This window comes from Salvelinus fontinalis, chromosome 30 (assembly GCF_029448725.1).
Source record: "Salvelinus fontinalis isolate EN_2023a chromosome 30, ASM2944872v1, whole genome shotgun sequence".
NCBI lineage: Eukaryota > Metazoa > Chordata > Actinopteri > Salmoniformes > Salmonidae > Salvelinus > Salvelinus fontinalis.
Window position 1 is genome coordinate 14,291,490 of NC_074694.1, and position 20,118 is coordinate 14,311,607.

At 41.6% G+C, this 20,118-nt stretch overlaps 1 protein-coding gene across 1 annotated transcript in view; it reads left to right on the forward strand.

Annotated features, from left to right (window-relative positions):
- LOC129828689 (myomesin-2-like) overlaps positions 1-20,118 on the forward strand; it is a 38,682-nt gene that overhangs the window by 8,737 nt on the left and 9,827 nt on the right. Inside the window, exons 6-28 of the mRNA XM_055889826.1 lie at positions 245-333; positions 818-868; positions 1,511-1,675; positions 1,796-1,957; positions 2,879-3,020; positions 3,313-3,512; positions 3,616-3,669; positions 4,667-4,794; positions 5,097-5,280; positions 5,556-5,730; positions 7,418-7,539; positions 9,019-9,206; positions 9,568-9,694; positions 9,998-10,179; positions 10,263-10,377; positions 11,041-11,203; positions 11,588-11,694; positions 12,063-12,107; positions 12,613-12,749; positions 13,220-13,364; positions 13,464-13,526; positions 14,176-14,243; positions 14,475-14,588. Coding sequence (XP_055745801.1) covers positions 245-333; positions 818-868; positions 1,511-1,675; positions 1,796-1,957; positions 2,879-3,020; positions 3,313-3,512; positions 3,616-3,669; positions 4,667-4,794; positions 5,097-5,280; positions 5,556-5,730; positions 7,418-7,539; positions 9,019-9,206; positions 9,568-9,694; positions 9,998-10,179; positions 10,263-10,377; positions 11,041-11,203; positions 11,588-11,694; positions 12,063-12,107; positions 12,613-12,749; positions 13,220-13,364; positions 13,464-13,526; positions 14,176-14,243; positions 14,475-14,588 — 2,926 coding nt within the window. The remainder of the gene's footprint in view (positions 1-244; positions 334-817; positions 869-1,510; positions 1,676-1,795; positions 1,958-2,878; positions 3,021-3,312; positions 3,513-3,615; positions 3,670-4,666; positions 4,795-5,096; positions 5,281-5,555; positions 5,731-7,417; positions 7,540-9,018; positions 9,207-9,567; positions 9,695-9,997; positions 10,180-10,262; positions 10,378-11,040; positions 11,204-11,587; positions 11,695-12,062; positions 12,108-12,612; positions 12,750-13,219; positions 13,365-13,463; positions 13,527-14,175; positions 14,244-14,474; positions 14,589-20,118) is intronic.

A 20,118-nucleotide genomic window follows, 5' to 3' on the forward strand; every position in this document is an offset into this window, starting at 1 on the left:
CACAGTATTAATTTAGTCAACAGCAATTTGCATAATCTACATCATTTATCATCCTTTGAAAGTTTACCATCCTGTGAATTCAACTCATGAAATGATGTTTGGTGGTTAGTCAATTAATCAAAAATAAATAATAAATCCACATACAAAAATAAATAGATAAAAGTCTTAGCTTTAAGTATTGCTGAGATGTTTATGTTTGTTCATGTACAGTTTCCAATATGTATTCTTCCGGTATTCACTATAGGTGTGAAACTGATGACACTGCGCAGTACACTGCTGTGGCTGGTAACATTCATGGACAGGTCTCTACTCAAGCCTCTGTCATTGTCAAGAGTAAGTCTGGCAAGGCAAAAACACACAGTATACATATTTTGTCAGTGCATTGTTTTTAATATAAGGCTTATTTAAACGGCCAATCAGCAGTGGACACAATAATAAAGCATACTCCCCACTACTGTTGCGTTAAGAAGTTGAGGGATGGGGCTGGAGAAATGTAATATCTCAAATTCATAGACAGAGCTATGGATGCATGGACTGAACATCCATGATATCACAATTATAGTTTTAACCACGTTTTGAAACATTGGCGTAAAACAAGATTATATTTTGGGTTCTGATGGGGTACGACAGTTAAACTAAGCTCATGAGGCAGTTAGAAGTCATATAACTTATAAGTCCAAAAATGTATGTAGCAACTGCTGATTGCCCCTTTAAATGGAAAGAGTATGTGTAATTACTTGATTTATACCATAATCATACAACATGATGGTGTATTGTTGTGTAGTGATTGTGTGTGTATAATATGTCTGTTCTGCAGGGATCAGAGACGAAGGCCATTCATCTTCCTATGCATGGCTTCCTTACACAAGTAAGTCCACCCAACACAACTGTCCTGTGTATTCTCTCTGATACTTAATTTATCCTCTGAGTAGATTCTGAGCACCGTTGAGTCAAATCCAATCACTGGGGATTGCTTGAATAGGGCCTCATTCTTCTTGAATTGTAAAGATGTAGCCTACATATGAATCAATGTACTCAACACAACAATGTTTTGTACTATAGTGAGAGACAAACATAAACTACTGTAGGAGGTATATCAATTCAAACATGCTTTGTTAACGCATGAGAAGAATGTTGTTTTTGATTTATTTCCAAATGTTTGATGTGCTTGATACCGTTCCATTAATTCCATTCCAGTCTTTACAATGAGCCCGTCACCCTATAGCCCCTTCCACCAGCCTCCTCTGGTATATATTAATCACAACATCAGTTGCACTTTTGTCTTTTTTTAAAAGAGAATAGGAGACAGAGAGTGCTATTTAAGTGGTATGAATATGCTGAGGTACATAGATCGTTTTTGTCAGACTGTCACAATATCTTCAAAATCTCTATCAAAGTGTATGTAATTGCATGGTTGCAGAATATAATTGTGATCATGGTGCTCTATAATGATGTTACTGAAATAGAGTCATAATACTGTAAGTATGTCCTCCTTTACTGTCTTCTGCAGTTCCCATGTTGCCGGAGATCAAATACACCAAGATCAACATCACCTTCCTGAAGACTTTTGGCTCGGTCTTTGGAACAGAGGGAGACACGGTCACCTTGGCCGCCACAATGACCGCTACTCCTAACCTAGCCAATCTGCAGCCTGAAGCTCAATGGTTCAGAGACGGTATCACATTTTCTCTTACGATCATAACGCTCTCAATAACAGACGATTTACTAGGCCAGTTTTGTAACTTCAGCTACGGACAGGTTCTCACTTTTAATGTTGCTGTTTTTTTTGTGTCAGATCATCGGCTGTCAGACTCCAAGTGGGTGAAGATAGAGTCTGCTAGAGGCGAGACCAAGCTGACCCTGCCTCACCTGAACAAGGATGATGAGGGTGTCTACTCACTCCGTATGGTTACAAAGGGGGGAGATGCTGTCCACAGTGCATTTGTTTCCTGTGCAGGTAAAACAACAACTAACTTTGAGAAATGTAGCCAGGGGCGCAACTTTCACTGGGGACGGGGGGGGGGACATGTCACTCCCACATTCTGAAATTGCATTTTTGTCCCCCCCCAGTTTTATCATTGGAATGTGATACAAAACTAGGCAATGGTTTGCTTTAGGACCATGCGGACGCCTCTAAGCGGTCGGGTAGGCTGTTTGGAGTGTTTATACAACTGGATAGAAAAAAATATATATCTAAAACCAAAGTTGCGCCCCTGTTTGTAGCTATACCCCCTCTGTGTGTACCAGCAATGCAGCTACTTTAAAACTGTAGTGTCAGTAATATTCTGATATCTTTCAAAAAAGCTGATTTGGTCCTTTAATGGTTCTGTTCACAGGGAGTTTCAGGTATTGTGTGATTCAAAGCCATATATTTACAGTTAGGCCAACTTTTAGAATAGAGAGTGAAGCCAACTTTTGGAATATAATTTTTGAATTTTTGAACTTTGAATGTTGTTCTAGTTCTAGACATTCAGTTAGTATTGTTTAAATATTTCCCATGTAATGTCAATGGGGAGCTAACATGGCTGCCATATATTTTCTATAGTGTCATGTAAATGCATCACAATTCATAAACCGCATTGGCCCAACTCTCTAAATACAGGGTTGTCAGTAGTTACAACAGCCACAAAGTCAAAATTGGCTATATTGTAAAAATTCATGAATTAAAAAATTAGCTTTTTGGTCTTAATTGAAGGTTAGGGTTAGGCATATGGTTAATGTTAGGGTTAGGTCAGATTTAAAGAAAATAAACTGTAGAAATAAGCAGTGTTTAGCCATTTGTGGATGTAGTAACTAGTGACGACCTTAATACTTGGCTATGGCACGATGTACTTTGACAGAGTATGAAGATGTGACTTGCTTTGTGTCCCTGTGCCAGATGGTCCTCCCCCAGTGCCTGGAGCTCCAGGTGCCCCTATGGACATCAAGATCCATGACGCCAACAGAGATTATGTCATCGTTTCCTGGAAGCCTCCCAACACCACCACTGAAGGCCCCATCATCGGATACTTTGTAGATAGGTAACGGAAGGTGTTGAAATGGGAATCAAATGTGAATATTTCCAGCTACTTTTTACAGATGCCATGATCTGATCAGGAAAAACATCAGGAACTCGTTATAAACTTTCATTTTTCTTCTTCTATAATCACATAAAATCTAGGCTCCAAATTGGAGACAAATCTGAAAATTACAACCTATACTCTTCCACCACTGTTCATAGCTGGTGACAGGATAATGTAGCTATATCAGCCAAAATGTCCTCTTCAGAGATGGATTTGGGGAGATGAACCAATTTTCCTCATTTTGTTTCAGATGTGAAACTGGAACTGAAAATTGGGTGCAGTGCAATGACTCCCCCATTAAGATCTGTAAATACCCTGTGCCTGGCCTGTTCGAGGGCCACTCCTACTATTTCCGTGTGCGGGCAATAAACTCACACGGCATCAGCAAGCCCTCCAGAATGTCTGACCCCATCGCCGCCCTGGACCCCACTGAATTTGAAACACTCCATGGTAATGTGGTGATGACATCTTAAACTTTACCTTGTGAGTTCATGTATTCTCTAGAATCAAATTAAATGTATATACTTTTATGTTTTTATCTTTGTTTTGACAGACATCAAGTTGGGTGGAAAACTTGACGTTGTAATTTACCACGATGACGTTGAAGGTACTAAATGGTTTTCTATGACGTATGGGGATCCTTGAATCTCGATCAACTAGTTTAATGCAACAATCTTTGATGTTCTTCTAAGAAGTCATGATATTACTTTTCTATGCTTATTTCTGTATACCTCATCAGACACTGAAAGGAGGTCCAACTCCCCCTTTACAATATTGCCATATTATTAGCCCTCACATTGTACCATGCCTAACATCTGTACAACAACTGTCACATTACTCTTTTACATTTTAGTCATTTAGCAGACACTCTTATCCAGAGCGACTTACAGGTGCAATTAGGGTTAAGTGCCTTGCTCAAGGGTACATTGACAGTTTTTTTTACCCAGTCAGCTCAGGGATTCAAACCAGTAACCTTTTGGTTACTGACCCAATGCTCTTAACCGCTAGGCTACTCATCAGCTGCTCTCTGTCTTAATATTTAGCAATAATGGAATTATTTAATTACATTTTTCTCGAGGGGGGGGGGGGGTCTTGGAGGGCAGGTGGCCTGGCGGTTGGGAGCTTGGGCCGGTGGCTGATAGGTCGCTGGTTCTGGTCCCCATTTTTAACCTTATGGGAGATCTGACGACGTGCCCTTGAGTTGACTCTGGTTGCTTCTGTGGGTCGCTCTGGATGGGAGTCTGTTAGATGACTGAATGGGATGTAGATCTTGAGCGGCTTCACTGCAAGTAGACTGTATGTTTTAATATTTAAGTAAAAAAAAAAAACATTAAAAAGTGTATATACATGAAATAACACATATGGAATCATGTAGTAACTGAAACAATGGTTACTACATGATACCATATGTGTTATTTAATAGTTTTGATGTCTTCACTATTATTCTACAATGTAGAAAATAGTCAAAATAAAGAAAAACCCTTGAATGAGTAGGTGTTTCCAAACTTTTGGCTGGTACTGTATGTGTATAGACAACTCGGGGGAATGCTCCCACTTGGGCAAAAAACTGTTTGTGAATTCTTTGTGATGTCTTGTGTCCGTAGATGGGAAGAAAGTACCAGGAACCCCCTCCAAGTTGCACGCTTCAGAGACCGACCGAACATATGTTGTCCTCAGCTGGAAACCTGCTCCTTATCGGGGCCAGGCCCCAGTGTGGTACTATATTGAGAAGGTTGGTCTCTCTCTGCTCTCTCACCTTTCTTTTTTACCCAAACTTTGCAGCAACAGAATAGAGACACATTTCAACATGGAATCACTAGATTTGTGTCTTCTAAAACACATTAAATCTTTCCGGGATCCCACTTCAATAGAATAATCAAGGGCAATTACAAGTAGGGTCATGATTCAAATCGAATGAATGGTTGAAGTCAACGGAATGAATTGGGGTTACGTCTTCTTCTCCATTGCATTTGACAGTATCTGTGGATGTTGTTACAGAGTGTAAATGTTGTCTTTGGGGCTCTTCCCTCACAGTGTTTGGCCGAGAGCGGTGCGTGGCAGAGGGTGAACACTCAGGTACCCGTGAGATCTCCTCGCTATGCCGTGTTCGATTTGGCTGAAGGAAAACAGTACTTGTTCCGCGTGCTGGCTGCAAACATGTACGGCACCAGTGAAGCCTCTGAGCCCACAGAGCCCATTCAGACTCAAGAGCTGCGCGGTAAGAAGGTCCTCTTCAGTGGCTTTATAGCTGTCTCTTAAAGTCCTCTGCAAGGTTGTTCTCAAGTATTTTCTCTAAATATCAAACTCCCTGCAAAGCATAGCAATAGTCATGGGTAGAATTTGAAAAAAGTTACTCTGGAACATTTTTCAAAAAGTCATTTGCGCCCATATTACAGATTTAGCAACAAAAAAAATTGTCCTTCATTTAAAGTAAGTTATAGATAGTTGACCTTTTGCTTTAGACATTAACCATGCCTTATTAATCTACTGTAGGGGTCCCCTCCGCTCCTGGTCAGGTGGTTGCCACAAGAGAGACTGATACATCTCTTCTTATCCAATGGGCTGAACCCAAGGAGCCTAATAATCTTATTGGCTACTACATTGATGTGTGTGTAAAAGGCTCCAAGGACTGGGCTTCAGCGAACCACAAACCTCACAAGAACAACAAGTATGTATTCTGTCATGTACAGTGGCTTGCTAAAGTATTCACCCTGCTTGGCATTTATCCTATTTTGTTGCCTTACAACCTGGAATTAAAATGGACTTTTGGGGGGTTTGTGTCATTTGATGCCTACCACTTTGAAGATCCAAATATTTTGAAGATTCAAAATATTTTTTATTGTGAAACAAACAAGAATAAGACAATAAAACTGAAAAATTGAGCGTGCATAACTATTCACCCCCCAAAGTCAATACTTTGTAGAGCCACCTTTTTCAGCAATTACAGCTGCAAGTCTCTTGGGATATGTCTCTATAAGCTTGGCACATCTAGCCACTGGGATTTTTGCCCATTCTTCAAGGCAAAACTGCTCCAGCTCTTTCAAGTTGGATGGGTTCCGCTGATGTACAGCAATTTTAAGTCATACCACAGATTCTCAATTTGATTGAGGTATGGGCTTTGACTAGGCCATTCCAAGACATTTAAATGTTTTCCCTTAAACTACTCGAGTGTTGCTTTAGCAGTATGCTTAGGGCCATTGTCATGCTGGAAGGTGAACCTCCGTCCCAGTCTCAAATCTCTGGAAGACAAACAGGTTTCCCTCAAGAATTTCCTTGGATTTAGCGCCATCCATCATTCCTTCAATTCCCAGTCCCTGACGATGAAAAACATCGTCAGGGACTGGGAATTGGATAGAGTTGTCGGGGTGATGAGAGGTGTTCGGTTTGCACCAGACATAGCATTTTCCTTGATGGCCAGTAAGCTGAATTTTAGTCTCATCTGACCAGTGTACCTTCTTCCATATGTTTGGGGAGTCTCCCACATGCCTTTTGGCGAACACCAAACACCAAGTGTTTGCTTATTTTTTTCTTAACACAATGGCTCTTTTCTGTCCAGTCTTCCGTAAAGCCCAGTTCTGTGGAGTGTACGGCTTAAAGTGGTCCTATGGACAGATACTCCAATCTCCGCTGTGGAGCTTTGCAGCTCCTTCAGGGTTATCTTTGGTCTCTTTGGTCTCTCTGATTAATGCCCTCCTTGCCTGGTCCATGAGTTTTGGTGGGCGACCCTCTCTTGGCAGGTTTGTTGTGGTACCATATTCTTTCCATTTTTTTATAGTGGATTTAATGGTGCTCCGTGGGATGTTCAAAGTTTCTGATATTTTTTAATAACCCAACCCTGAATTGTACTACTCCACAACTTTGTCCCTGACCTGTTTGGAGAGCTCCTCAGTCGTCATAGTGCCGCTTGCTTGGTGGTGTTGCAGACTCTGGGGCCTTTCAGAACAGGTGTATATATACTTAGATCATGTGACACTTAGATTGCACACAGGTGGACTTTATTTAACTAATTATGTGACTTTTGAAGGTAATTGGTTGCACCAGATCTTATTTAGGAGCTTCACAGAAAAGGGGGTGAATAAATATGCACGCACCACTTTTCAGTTTTTAATTTTTTATAATTTTTTGAAACAAGTAATTTTTTTCATTTCACTTCACCAATTTGGACTATTTTGTGTATGTCCATTACATGGAATACAAATAAAAATCAATTCAAATTAAAGGTTGTAATGCAGCAGAATAGGAAAAACGCCACGGCGGATGAATACTTTTGCAAGGCACTCTACTTATTATTTGAAGTGTGATTTCATTCATCATAATGTGTTGATATTTTTTCATCATTTGCTATTTTTGATTAGGTTTGTGGTTCAAGGTTTGACCACTGGTGAGACATATGCTTTCCGTGTGCAAGCCATCAATGAGCTGGGTCTTAGTGATGAATCACAGGAGTCCTCCCCCCTCTCTGTCAAAGCTGCACTCAGTGAGTATGGACACACACGTGCATGCACGCACGCACGCACACACACACACAGACACACACACACAGACACACAGACACACAGACACACACACACACACACACACACACACACACACACACACACACACACACACACACACACACACACACACACACACACACACACAGAGAGCAGACAGAATATACTTGTCATTTGTCGAGATTCCAACCAGGTGGAAAAAGTGCTGCATTCAATATGGCGTAGCAACAGTAACAAAGAAGAAAATTGCAAATACTAAATTTTAGCGACCCACTGTGCTTAGCTGGAGGCTCTTTTCTCTGTGAATGATCACAGTGAATAAATTGTAGCAATGTTGTCAAGACTTTCTTCAAGGCCGTTGGTAGCCGTCCAGAAGTAAGACACACAAAGGCATCTAACTTTGATGCCTTAAGTCGGCTGAATATCTAATGATTATATCATCACAAGCATCGTATCATTAAATAAATGTCTCCAATAAATGAAGAGGACCGTCATTCTTCCTATTCACACGTTTCAGCAGGACAGCCTGGGAGCCTATTGGATTTGAGCCTGTCATCGTGTACTTTTCTCCTTGTCCAAATGATGTGAATAATTTAGGCAATCTGAGTCAAAAACAAACCATTGGTTCGTAGAGTTCCTTTGGGACATTCAACCAACAACTGCAGATTGTTTCATCAAATCATACATTTTTAAACTCATTGACGATACTCCAAGCTATGTGGATTGCAGTGTTTCTTAACAACAATGATCATATTTACATTTAGCAGATGCTCTTATCCAGAGTGACTTATAGGAGCAATAGGAGCAATGAAACGCTAGGCTACATGCTAGTTGGCGCCATTATGCACTAAAATGTATTTATTATTCATGCTACCGAAAGCCTTAACAACCATAACCCTAAACTCGTAGAAAAGGGTTCTGAAAGGGTTCTGGAGCTTTCCCCAAAGGATAGACCTTTTTGGTTCCAGGTAAAACTATTTTAGGTTCCAGGTAGAACCCGCTGTGGGAAGGGTTCCACATGGAACCCAAAAAGGTTCTACCTGGAACCAAAAGGGGTTCTTCAAAGAGTTTTTCTATGGGGAGAGCCGAAGAACCCTTTTTGGTTCCAGATAGAACCTTTATGTGTAGAGAACCCTGCTATACAGTGGGGAGAACAAGTATTTGATGCACTGCCGATTTTGCAGGTTTTCCTACTTACAAAGCATGTAGAGGTCTGTAATTTTTATTATAGTTACACTTCAACTGTGAGAGACGGAATCTAAAACAACCTCTCCACAATGGCCAAGACGTCTACATGCTTTGTAAGTAGGAAAACCTGTCAAATCGGCAGTGTATCGGCAGTGTATCAAATACTTGTTCTCCCCACTGTATATCCAATCCAGGTCATGTGACATGATTAACCAAAAAACAGGGCCCTAATCATGATACATGTTTAAGACACTTGTAAACTCTGTTTGCAGCGACTCCCTCTGCTCCATATGACATCGCTCTGCTGGCCTGTGACGGAGAGTCTATGGTTCTGAACTGGAAGCACCCAGTCCACTCCGGTGGCTCTCCGGTGGTTGAATACTACATTGACAAACACAGGCACGGAGAACACACATGGAAAGAGATCAACATCCCACCAATCAAAGAGCGGCTGTTCAAGGTACAAATCTGATCAACCTTTGTCAGCTAAACACATCTGTAATGGTTAGGATTATACACTCTTAGAACAAAAGGTGCTTTCTAGAACCTAAAAGGGTTCTTCGGCTGTCCCCATAGGATAACTCTTTGCAGAACCCTTTTTGGTTCCATGCCCTTTTCAGTTCAATGTAGAACCCTTTCCATAGAGGGAAACAAAACAAGGTTTTACCTGGAACCAAAAAGGGTTTTCCTAATGGGGACGGCCGAAGAACCCTTTAAGGTCCTAGATAGCACCTTTAGTGTAGATAGTGTCGGATCATATGGAATCTATTATGCAGTTCAATTAGTCGTAACCGTTTTAGTGCTTTCCTTCACAACCACAGGTTGAACATCTGAGTGCAGGTGCAGTCTATGAGTTCATGGTGTATGGTGGAAGTCTTGCTGGTCTTGGTGCCCCCTCTGCCCCCAGCAAGGCCTTCCATTGTGATGCCTGGACCATACCCGAGCCAGGTACAGTACCGAAAACCTCTCTAAAACAAGTTTCTATTTTAAAGATGAAGTGTGCACAGTTCAAAGAAGTGAAGATCATTTTACATGCAAATACCGTTGCATAATTAAACCATTAATGCATATCTCATAATTATGGAATAGGTGTATTCAAGCAGAAGCTTATCGCCGGTACCACTTCCAACATCAATCGTTAAAACAGCAGCACAGACATTACACAGTCTGACGTCTGTGCTCTGACTTACGTCTGACATAAAGAACTGCTTGTCTGTCATTTTTGTACATTAACTGCACTCTGAATTTCAGGTCCAGCCTATGACATGACTTTCTGCGAGATCCGTGATGACTCTGTGGTGGTGGAGTGGAAGGCTCCCGTCTACACAGGCACCAGCCCGATCACAGGCTACTTTGTTGACTTTGCAAAGAAAGGCTCAGATGAATGGCACTGTTCCAACGAGAGCCACGCTGTCAGTCACCGCTACCACAAGGTACAGAGAGTATTCATAGAATACCTGCGTTATGACAATGTGTCAGCCTATTTGGTACGTTTGACAGTCCTCCTCCTTTTCAGGTGACTGGGCTGGAGGTTGGAGTGTCCTATGTGTTCAGAGTGCGCGCAGCAAACGCTGAAGGTGCCGGCAAGCCTTCCTTGGCTTCTAACCCTGTGGTTGCCAAAGCAGTGGAAGGTACTGTTGGACAGACACAATTCCCTACGCTGCGCTTCAATGTGGCTTAGAGCAGAGCAGCATTCGTTCAGTGTGTTCCACAGAGAATGTTTATTTGGGTCAGGATTCCCATTAAAATGGGACTTAGATTAGGAGAGTAATACCACAGGGTGTGTAGTACACTAGACAGGGTTATGAGGAGGGGTAGTCTGTGCTTCTGTCGATAAGGAACATTGGGACGACGTGGGAGTAGAGAAAAATAGATGACTCATATGGAGCTCGGTAGAGTTGTTGAAGTGAGAAGGTGCAGACCATCAGGCGACCTGCAGAGGGCAGTGTTGTATTCTACAGGGATATCAGTGACTCAAGCACAAGGCTGGTTGAGATCAGAGAAAAGTCATTTTCACAACTCTCTAGGTATTCATTCAACAGAGGATGCAGAACATAAATGCAGAAATAGTCTCTGAACATATAATGAACATACTACCCTACTATGACTGTACCAAAACACACATCTCTAGGATGCTGTACTACCCTACTATGACTGTACCAAAACACACATCTCTAGGATGCTGTACTACCCTACTATGACTGTACCAAAACACACATCTCTAGGATGCTGCACTCCCAGATGTTTATTGCTGTTGCCTGTCAACTTCACTCTTTGCTTTGTCACTCCAAAAGGTGCCCAGGAGATGACCTGCACAGTGGACGAGGAGTCAGGTGACTTCATCCTGTCATTTGAAAGTTGTCAAATTACAGAGAGCTCCCACTTTGTGTGGAAGAAATTCTACAAGGAAATCACTGACTTCTCCAAAGGCATTGTCATCAAAACAGAGGGCAATATGTAAGCTATGCACAAAAACTTGTCAACAGATCAAATATATTTCAACAAAACAAAAGGTTCAAGAGTTCTCAGTAGTGATTCAGAAGTGTGTAATATACTCACATTGATGTGCTCATTATCTCCTGGACTCTATATTATCCAATGGTGTGCCTTCATTTATTTATTTCTATATTATCCAATGGTGTGCCTTTATTGATTTATTTCTATATTATCCAATGGTGTGCCTTTATTGATTTATTTCTATATTATCCAATGGTGTGCCTTTATTGATTTATTTCTATATTATCCAATGGTGTGGCTGTTTTTATTTATATATTATCCAAAGGTGTGGCTGTTTTTATTTCTATATTATCCAATGGTGTGCCTTTATTCCTTTCTTTCTAGCTCTAAGCTTATTTTCAAGCACCCAGACCAGGGGGATGTGGGCTGCTTCTCCGTTTCTGTAACTAACACTGGTGGTGTTTCTGCCAGCCATGAAATCCATGCCGACGGTAGGCCCTGGCTGGGGGTAGATCATAAACAGGAGGTTACTTATTTATAACCCTCATTCAGGATCACGGTATGAAATAGATTTAGTCCATACATGCATGCATACTGTACTAGTACATCTAAATCGACATAACAGCATGTCGTTATACGGCAGATGTTGGAGTCAGAAACAATAGTGGTGCCTTTCACTGTTATTCATAAATATGACATGATGACGTGATACAGGACATGCATGTCTGGTCTTGTGCAGTGCAGACAACTGTTACTGTTGAAGTGTATGATGAAGTTCCATGTAAAAAGGAATCGCTGTGGATGATATTGGATCATTACAATACTGAAATACACTCTCCCTTGTTTACCTCTATTACAGAGCTGGAGAAAATGCTGGCAAAGAGCTATGGTATTCGACACCCAGGTAGGTTTTGTTCTGAATTATTTAATATGGCTTTTCTATTTTCAAAAAGAAAAGGAATGTCCGCGACTCTGGTATGTTCCCATTGTGATTTAATCAGACACACAAAAAAGATCAGAGTTGGATCTTTGTCAGGTCATTTTCTATTTTCACTCTCATTAATTTTTGGTTCCCATCAAATAACAATTTGGAATACACGGCTTAGGGTAAAAGGTCAATAATCTTAGTTTTGTTTTGCTTGAATATTGGGTATATACTCACACACGTGGTGATGCGGGTTCATGTAAACCATATAGTTCCATGTAAACCACATAGAGGAGACAACTGTTAATCCCAGAAAATAGTTTTTGTCAGCCTTTGCTCATCAACGTTTTTAGCATGTGGTTCATCACAGCTTATTCTTATGTTTTGAGAAGGGCAATGTCTTCCTTTGAACAAATCCCATTTCTATCACAAAACCTACCTCTATTTGCATCACCTTCTTCCATTATTGTTTCTGCTTCCACAGTGATCCCTCTAAAGACTCAGCTGGCCTACAAGATTCTGGAGCGCGGCCGCATGCGCTTCTGGCTACAGGCTGAGCACATCTCCTCTGCTGTCACCTATAAGTTCTTAGCTAACAACAATGAACTCTCACCGACTAATGTAAGACTCTCCTCCTTATTCCTGTCAACTCTAAACCGACACACTGTCTTTGTCCGAAATGGTGCCCTATTCCCTACATAGTGCACTTTTGACCCCCATTCCTTATTTAGTGCACATCTTTAGACACCTTTTTGGCATAAAGTGCACAACTCCTGACTAGAGGCCTAGGAGGCTGACCCTATGGGCCTCTGGTCAAAAGTAGTGCACTATACAGGAAATAGGGTGTAGTTTCGGACACAACACTGTAATTGAACTCACAATGGACTTGCACAGACAACTTTTTTTCTCTTTGTACTAGACATTCTACTCTATCATCACTATGTCATGGCATGAATAGACTTTTAAGCCAAGACTAGAGTGTATTACACAACATAACCACATTATTGGATTCGCCCATTACGATTCCTCAACATTCACTTAATAGAGTCCTCTCATGTAAACCTTCTTGGTGTCTTCTTCTGTGTTCTCAGCCAAATCATGCGAGTCATGACGTGGAGGCTGGCATCATTGAGTTTGTGCTGGATCATTTCACAGAGGATAGCGAGGGCACCTTTACTGTTCAGATCGAGGATGGCAAAGCCAGAGGACAGTCCTCTCTGGTGCTTATTGGAGCTGGTGAGAGCCTGTCTGCTGTGGGGGTTGTGCTCTAATCCAGGGTAGGGCTCCATGAGGAATCCAGGACTTATCCCCTGTATCACTTTTTTTGGGTTGTAGATTTCAAGGCAGCTCTCGCTGACGCAGAACACCAAAGGAGCGAGTACGTCAGAGTGAAAGACGGTAACAGTGTTTCAAAATATGCAGTCCTCTAGTGTTTGGGAAATTCAATATGCAGTCCTCTAGTGTTTGGGAAATTCAATATGCAGTCCTCTAGTGTTTGGGAAATTCAATATGCAGTCCTCTAGTGTTTGGGAAATTCAATATGCAGTCCTCTAGTGTTTGGGAAATTCAATATGCAGTCCTCTAGTGTTTGGGAAATTCAATATGCAGTCCTCTAGTCTTTGAGAAATTCAATATGCAGTCCTCTAGTCTTTGGGAAATTCAATATGCAGTCCTCTAGTGTTTGGGAAATTCCATATGCAGTCCTCTAGTGTTTGGGAAATTCAATATGCAGTCCTCTAGTGTTTGGGAAAAAATTTAGAGTAATATTTAAATTAGGTATGAATTTCAAGTACTAAGATGATGAATTGATATTAAAATGATTTATTCCTTCAAAATGGTTGACATTATTTATGGCAGCCACACACTGTTATCAGACCTGCAAATCCATAAGCCACCCATTGTTACAAGAATATTACAAGGACACGAGGGTGTTATTAGCAAAACAATTGATGAAATCTGGCCTTCATATGCCCGCTCTTCCCCCTCCCTCCCTCTATCCCCCCCTCTCTCCCTCCCACCCTTACTGTCTCTCTTGCCCTCTTTCCAGGCCCCCACTTCAGTGAGTTTTTGTCAGTCCATGTCGGGGATGACTGCTCTGTGGCACTCATCTGCAAGGTAATTAAACATTCACTGAAAGTACAATTAGATTAAGCCAAGAGATTAAATGGAAATGATGGCATGAGTTATCGCTACTGCCAATCTAAACGACAAACACAGTCAGCATGATTCACCTCAGTCGTTGTTCTCCTGCGTTGACAGATGGTGTTGTTGTAATGCAGGCATGCGTCTTTGTTTGGGCTGGTTCACCTACCTGTGGGCTATGGGTTCTGTTGTTTCATAATGCAGGTGGATAATCTGAAGAAGGAAACTGCGCTGCACTGGTTTAAGGATGCCGTTGAGATTACCCCTGAAGGGCCAGTCAATCTGGCATCTGGATCCTGCAAGCTTCCTATTTCCCTGGTAATTGTATCACACAGACACACACCTTCTAATTAAGTGATAATGCCCGATAAGCCGGTGTTTGCAGGATATATTGGCACGGGTGTTGTCAGGCCCGAGACGAAGTCGAACCGTGCCAATATATCCTCCAAACACCGGCTTCAAGGACATGATGACTTTTATACAAGAGGTTACCAACATATTCTAATAATGATTGACATATTTTCATTAAAAAACGTTATTTAGATTAATTTATGAATACTATTTCATCCTTCCACAAGATATAGTCCCAACACAAATCTAGGGTTGCTACCCAAGCCGGCTGGTTGTTCATTCTATTGGTTCGGTTGCCAGAGACGCGACCCAGTCGTTCAGTCTTTTTGTTCTGTATTTATGGACGCGACCCAGACATTCGTTCTAAATTTTCCATTGCCATACTGCTTGCTAGCTAGCCAACTACAACTAACTTAGAGTCACGTCAAACGTTAAAAAAAGAATAACAAAAGTAGCTGCATTTGTTTAACCTGTCTAGGATGAGCGTGCCGCTAGCGGCACACCCCCCCCACCCCCACTGAAAAGGCAGAGCCGCGAAATTCAAAAAAAAATTTTTTTTTAAATATTTAACTTTCACACATTAAAGTCCAATACAGCTAATGAAAGACACAGATCTTGTGAATCCAGTCAACATGTCCGATTTTTAAAATGTTTTACAGGGAAGACACAATATGTAAAGATGTACATCTATTACCTAAAAACACATTAGCATAATCCACCATCTTTTATTTGTCCACCAACACCAGTAGCTATCACCATTTCGGCTAAACTAAGATATTTATAGCCCCTAACCAACAAAAAAACTCATCAGATGACAGTCTGATAACATATTTATGGTATGGGATAGGTTTTGTTAGAAAAAAGTGCATATTTCAGGTAGATGGCATAGGTTACAATTGCACCCACCGTCACAAATGGACTAGAATAATTACAATGAGCAACGTGTTTACCTAACTACTAATCATCAAACATTTCGTAAAAATACACAGCATACACTAATCGAAAGACACAGATCCTGTGAATACAGACAATATTTCAGATTTTCTAAGTGTCTTACAGCGAAAACACAATAAATCGTTATATTAGCATAGCACATAGCACATAGCAGCCCAGCATTGATTCTAGCCAAAGTGAGCGATAAAAGTCAACATCGCCAAAAGATATAAATTTTTTCACTAACCTTCTCAGAATTCTTCCGATGACACTCCTGTAACATCATATTACACAATCCATATAGAGTTTGATCGAAAATGTTTATATTTAGCCACCAAAATCATGGTTAGACAATGTGAAATGTAGCTCAGCTGGTCAGAAAATGTCCTTGCGCCACTTAGACAGTGATCTACTCTTATACATAAATACTCATAAACGTGACTAAAAAATATAGGGTGGACAGGGATTGATAGACAATTTAATTCTTAATACAATTGCGGAATTACATTTTTTAAATTATCCTTACTTTTCAATACAGTTTGCGCCAAGCGAAGCTACGTCAAAAAACATGGCGTCCTAAGCCACTAACATTTTTCGACAGAAACACGATTTATCATAATAAAAATGTCCTACTTTGAGCTGTTCTTCCATCAGTATCTTGGGCAAAGGATCCTTTCTTGGGAGTAATCGTCTTTTGGTGGAAAGCTGTCCTCTTGCCATGTGGAAATGCCAACTGCGTTCGGGATGAACTGAAAAGCGTGCCCAGCTATTCACATCGTTTCAAAAATAAATGTCCCAAAATCGCACTAAACGGATATAAATTGCTATAAAACGCTTTAAATTAACTACCTTATGATGTTTTTAACTCCTATAACGAGTAAAAAGATGACCGGAGAAATATAACAGGCTAAACTAACGCTTGGAACAGGAGCGGGTCGGTGTCCTCCACGCGCGTTACGCACCAAGAAAAGACTTGCTAGCTACAGGGTTTTTTAATTTATAGGGCCTGTGAACGCGCAATCGACCCCATTGAAATCGTCATCACGTAAAGGCATCCAGGGGAAGACGTAAGCAGTGTCCATATAGTCATAGCAATAACAGTGCCCTTTTAACTGACAGTGGCCAACATTTCTGAAATCTGACTCCATGTCAGGGAAATTGCTGTAGAATGGGCTCTGTTCCACTTAGAGACAAAATTTCAACTCCTATAGAAACTATAGACTGTTTTCTATCCAATAATAATAATAATATGCATATTGTACGATCAAGGATTTTGTGGGAAGCCGTTTCAAAAATTACCCAATTAGCATAAATAGTCACAACAGCGCCCCCATCCTCAACAGGTTTTAAGCAGTTTTCTAGTGACATTTATTTGGATACACCCATAACAATGAGCTATTGAGGTGCGGTTTCGCCTAGCATAGAAAATATAATATCTCTTCAGGACACTGTTGTTCAGAGGAGCTAGCCAACAACACAGCTAACACAATCACTTCAAATCAAATGTATTTATAAAGCCCTTCTTACATCAGCTGATATCTCAAAGTGCTGTACAGAAACCCAGCCTAAAACCCCAAACAGCAAGCAATGCAGGTGTAGAAGCACGGTGGCTAGGAAAAACTCAGGGGCCAGGAGACACTGTGGCCCCATCCGATGATACCCCCGGACAGGGCCAAACAGGAAGGATATAACCCCACCCACTTTGCCAAAGCACAGCCCCCACATCACTAGAGGGATATCTTCAACCACCAACTTACCATCCTGAGACAAGGCCGAGTATAGCCCACAAAGATCTCCGCCACGGCACAACCCAAGGGGGGGCGCCAACCCAGACAGGAAGATCGCGTCAGTGACTCAACCCACTCAAGTGACGCACCCCTCCTAGGGACGGCATGAAAGAGCACCAGTAAGCCAGTGACTCAGCCCCTGTAATAGGGTTAGAGGCAGAGAATCCCAGTGGAGAGAGGGGAACCGGCCAGGCAGAGACAGCAAGGGCGGTTCGTTGCTCCAGAGCCTTTCCGTTCACCTTCACACTCCTGGGCCAGACTACACTCAATCATATGATCCACTGAAGAGTCTTCAGTAAAGACTTAAAAGTTGAGACCGAGTCTGCGTCTCTCACATGGGTAGGCAGACCATTCCATAAAAATGGAGCTCTATAGGAGAAAGCCCTGCCTCCAGCTGTTTGCTTAGAAATTCTAGGGACAATGAGGAGGCCTGCGTCTTTTGACCGTAGCGTACATGTAGGTATGTACGGCAGGAACAAATCGGAAAGATAGGTAGGAGCAAGCCCATGTAATGCTTTGTAGGTTAGCAGTAAAACCTTGAAATCAGCCCTTGCCTTAACAGGAAGCCAGTGTAGGGAGGCTAGCACTGGAGTAATGTGAGCAAATTTTTTGGTTCTAGTCAGGATTCTAGCAGCCGTATTTAGCACTAACTGAAGTTTATTTAGTGCTTTATCCGGGTAGCCGGAAAGTAGAGCATTGCAGTAGTCTAACCTAGAAGTAACAAAAGCATGGATTAATTTTTCTGCATAATTTTTGGACAGAAAGTTTCTGATATTTGCAATGTTACGTAGATGGAAAAAAGCTGTCCTTGAAACAGTCTTGATATGTTCGTCAAAAGAGAGATCAGGGTCCAGAGTAACGACGAGCTTCAAACACTGAAGCTGTAAAGACTGCAAACTAGCTGCACTTCGTTTTGTTTGACGTTTTTTCAATTGACATTTCTTTGTACAGTGTCTTTGGAAAGAACTCAAACCCCTTGACATTTTCCACATTTTGTTACGTTACAGCTTTACCCCATAATGACAAAGCAAATACAGGTTTTTAGATATTTTTGCAAATTTATAAAAAATGAAAAACAGAAATACCTTATTTACATTAAGTATTCAGACCCTTTGCTATGAGACTCGAAATTGAGCTCAGGTGCATCCTGTTTCAGTTGGTCATCCTTGAGATGTTTCTACACCTGTGGTAAATTCAATTGATTGGACATGATTTGGAAAGGCAGACACCTGTCTTTATAAGGTCTCACAGTTGACAGTGCATGTCAGAGCAAAAACCAAGCCATGAGATCGAAGGAATTGTCTGTAGAGCTCTGAGAGCTTCTGCAGCATTGAAGGTCCCAAAGAACACATTGGCCTCCATCATTCTTAAATAGAAGAAGTTTGGAACCACCAAGACTCTCCCTAGAGCTGGCCACCCTGCCAAACTGAGCAATCGGGGGAGAAGGGCCTTGGTCAGGGAGGTGACCAAGAACCAGATGGTCACTCTGACAAAGCTGTAGAGTTCCTCCGTGGAGATAGGAGAACCTTCCAGAAGGACAACCATCTCTGCAGCACTCCAAAAATTAGGCCTTTATGGTAGAGTGGCCAGACGGAGGCCACTCCTCAGTAAAAGGCACATGACAGCCCGCTTGGAGTTTGATCCTAGATGAAAACCTGTACCAGAGCACTCAGGACATCAGACCAACAGGACCACCTTCCAACAGGACGACGACCCTAAGCACAGCCAAGACAACGCAGGAACGGCTTTGGTACAAGTCTCTGAATGTCCTTGAGTGGCCCAGCCAGTGCCCGGACTTGAACCCGATCTAACATCTCTGGAAAGACCTGAAAATAGCTGGTCAGTGACGCTCCCCATCCAACCTGACAGAGCTTGAGAGGATCTGCAGAGAAGAATGAGAGAAACTCTCCAAATACAGGTGTGCAACGTTTGTAGCATCATACCCAAGAAGACTCGATGCTGTAATCGCTGCCAAAGGTGCTTTAACAAAGTACTGAGTTTTCCATCGATCCATGTTTAAAACATACAATATACTTGCACTGAAGCTGCTCAACAACTACATCACATTAGTCATCTAACAGACTCCCATCCAGAGCGACACACAAAAGCAACCAGGGCCATCCTCCCCTCAGCAGCCACCCTGGTTGCTTCTGTGTGTCGCTCTGGGTGGGAGTCGGTTAGATGATTAATGTGATGAAGCTGTTGAGCAGCTTCACTGCAAGTATAATGTATGTTTTAAACATAAAAATATATATATATATATATATATTGGCATTTTAACGTCATAGATTTAGCCGGTGGTAAATTATTGAAATAACACCTGCTGGAATGCGCTTTTATCCAATCAGCATTCAGGATTAGACTCACCTGTTGTATAAAGATTGAACAAACGACAGGTAACTGCTAGAATAAAGGAAACATCAACATAAAGTGTATTAATAGAGTGTTGGGCTCTCACGAGCCACCAGAGCCGCCAGAACAGCTTCAATGCGCCTTGGCATATATTCTACAAGTGTCTGGAACTCTATTGGAGGGATGTGACGCCATTCTGTACAGCCACTGCAGACATCAGATTGACCATGCAGAGCTTTTAAGCATGATGGGATGTTTTAATTGCTTAACTACCTCAGGAACCACACCTGTGTGGATGCACCTGCTTTCAATATACTTTGCATTACTCATTTACTCAAGTGCTTCCATTATTTTGGCAGTTACCTGTACATATAATAGCAGGTGTTACTGTATGTGGACAATAGGCAGAAGCACAATTACATTTC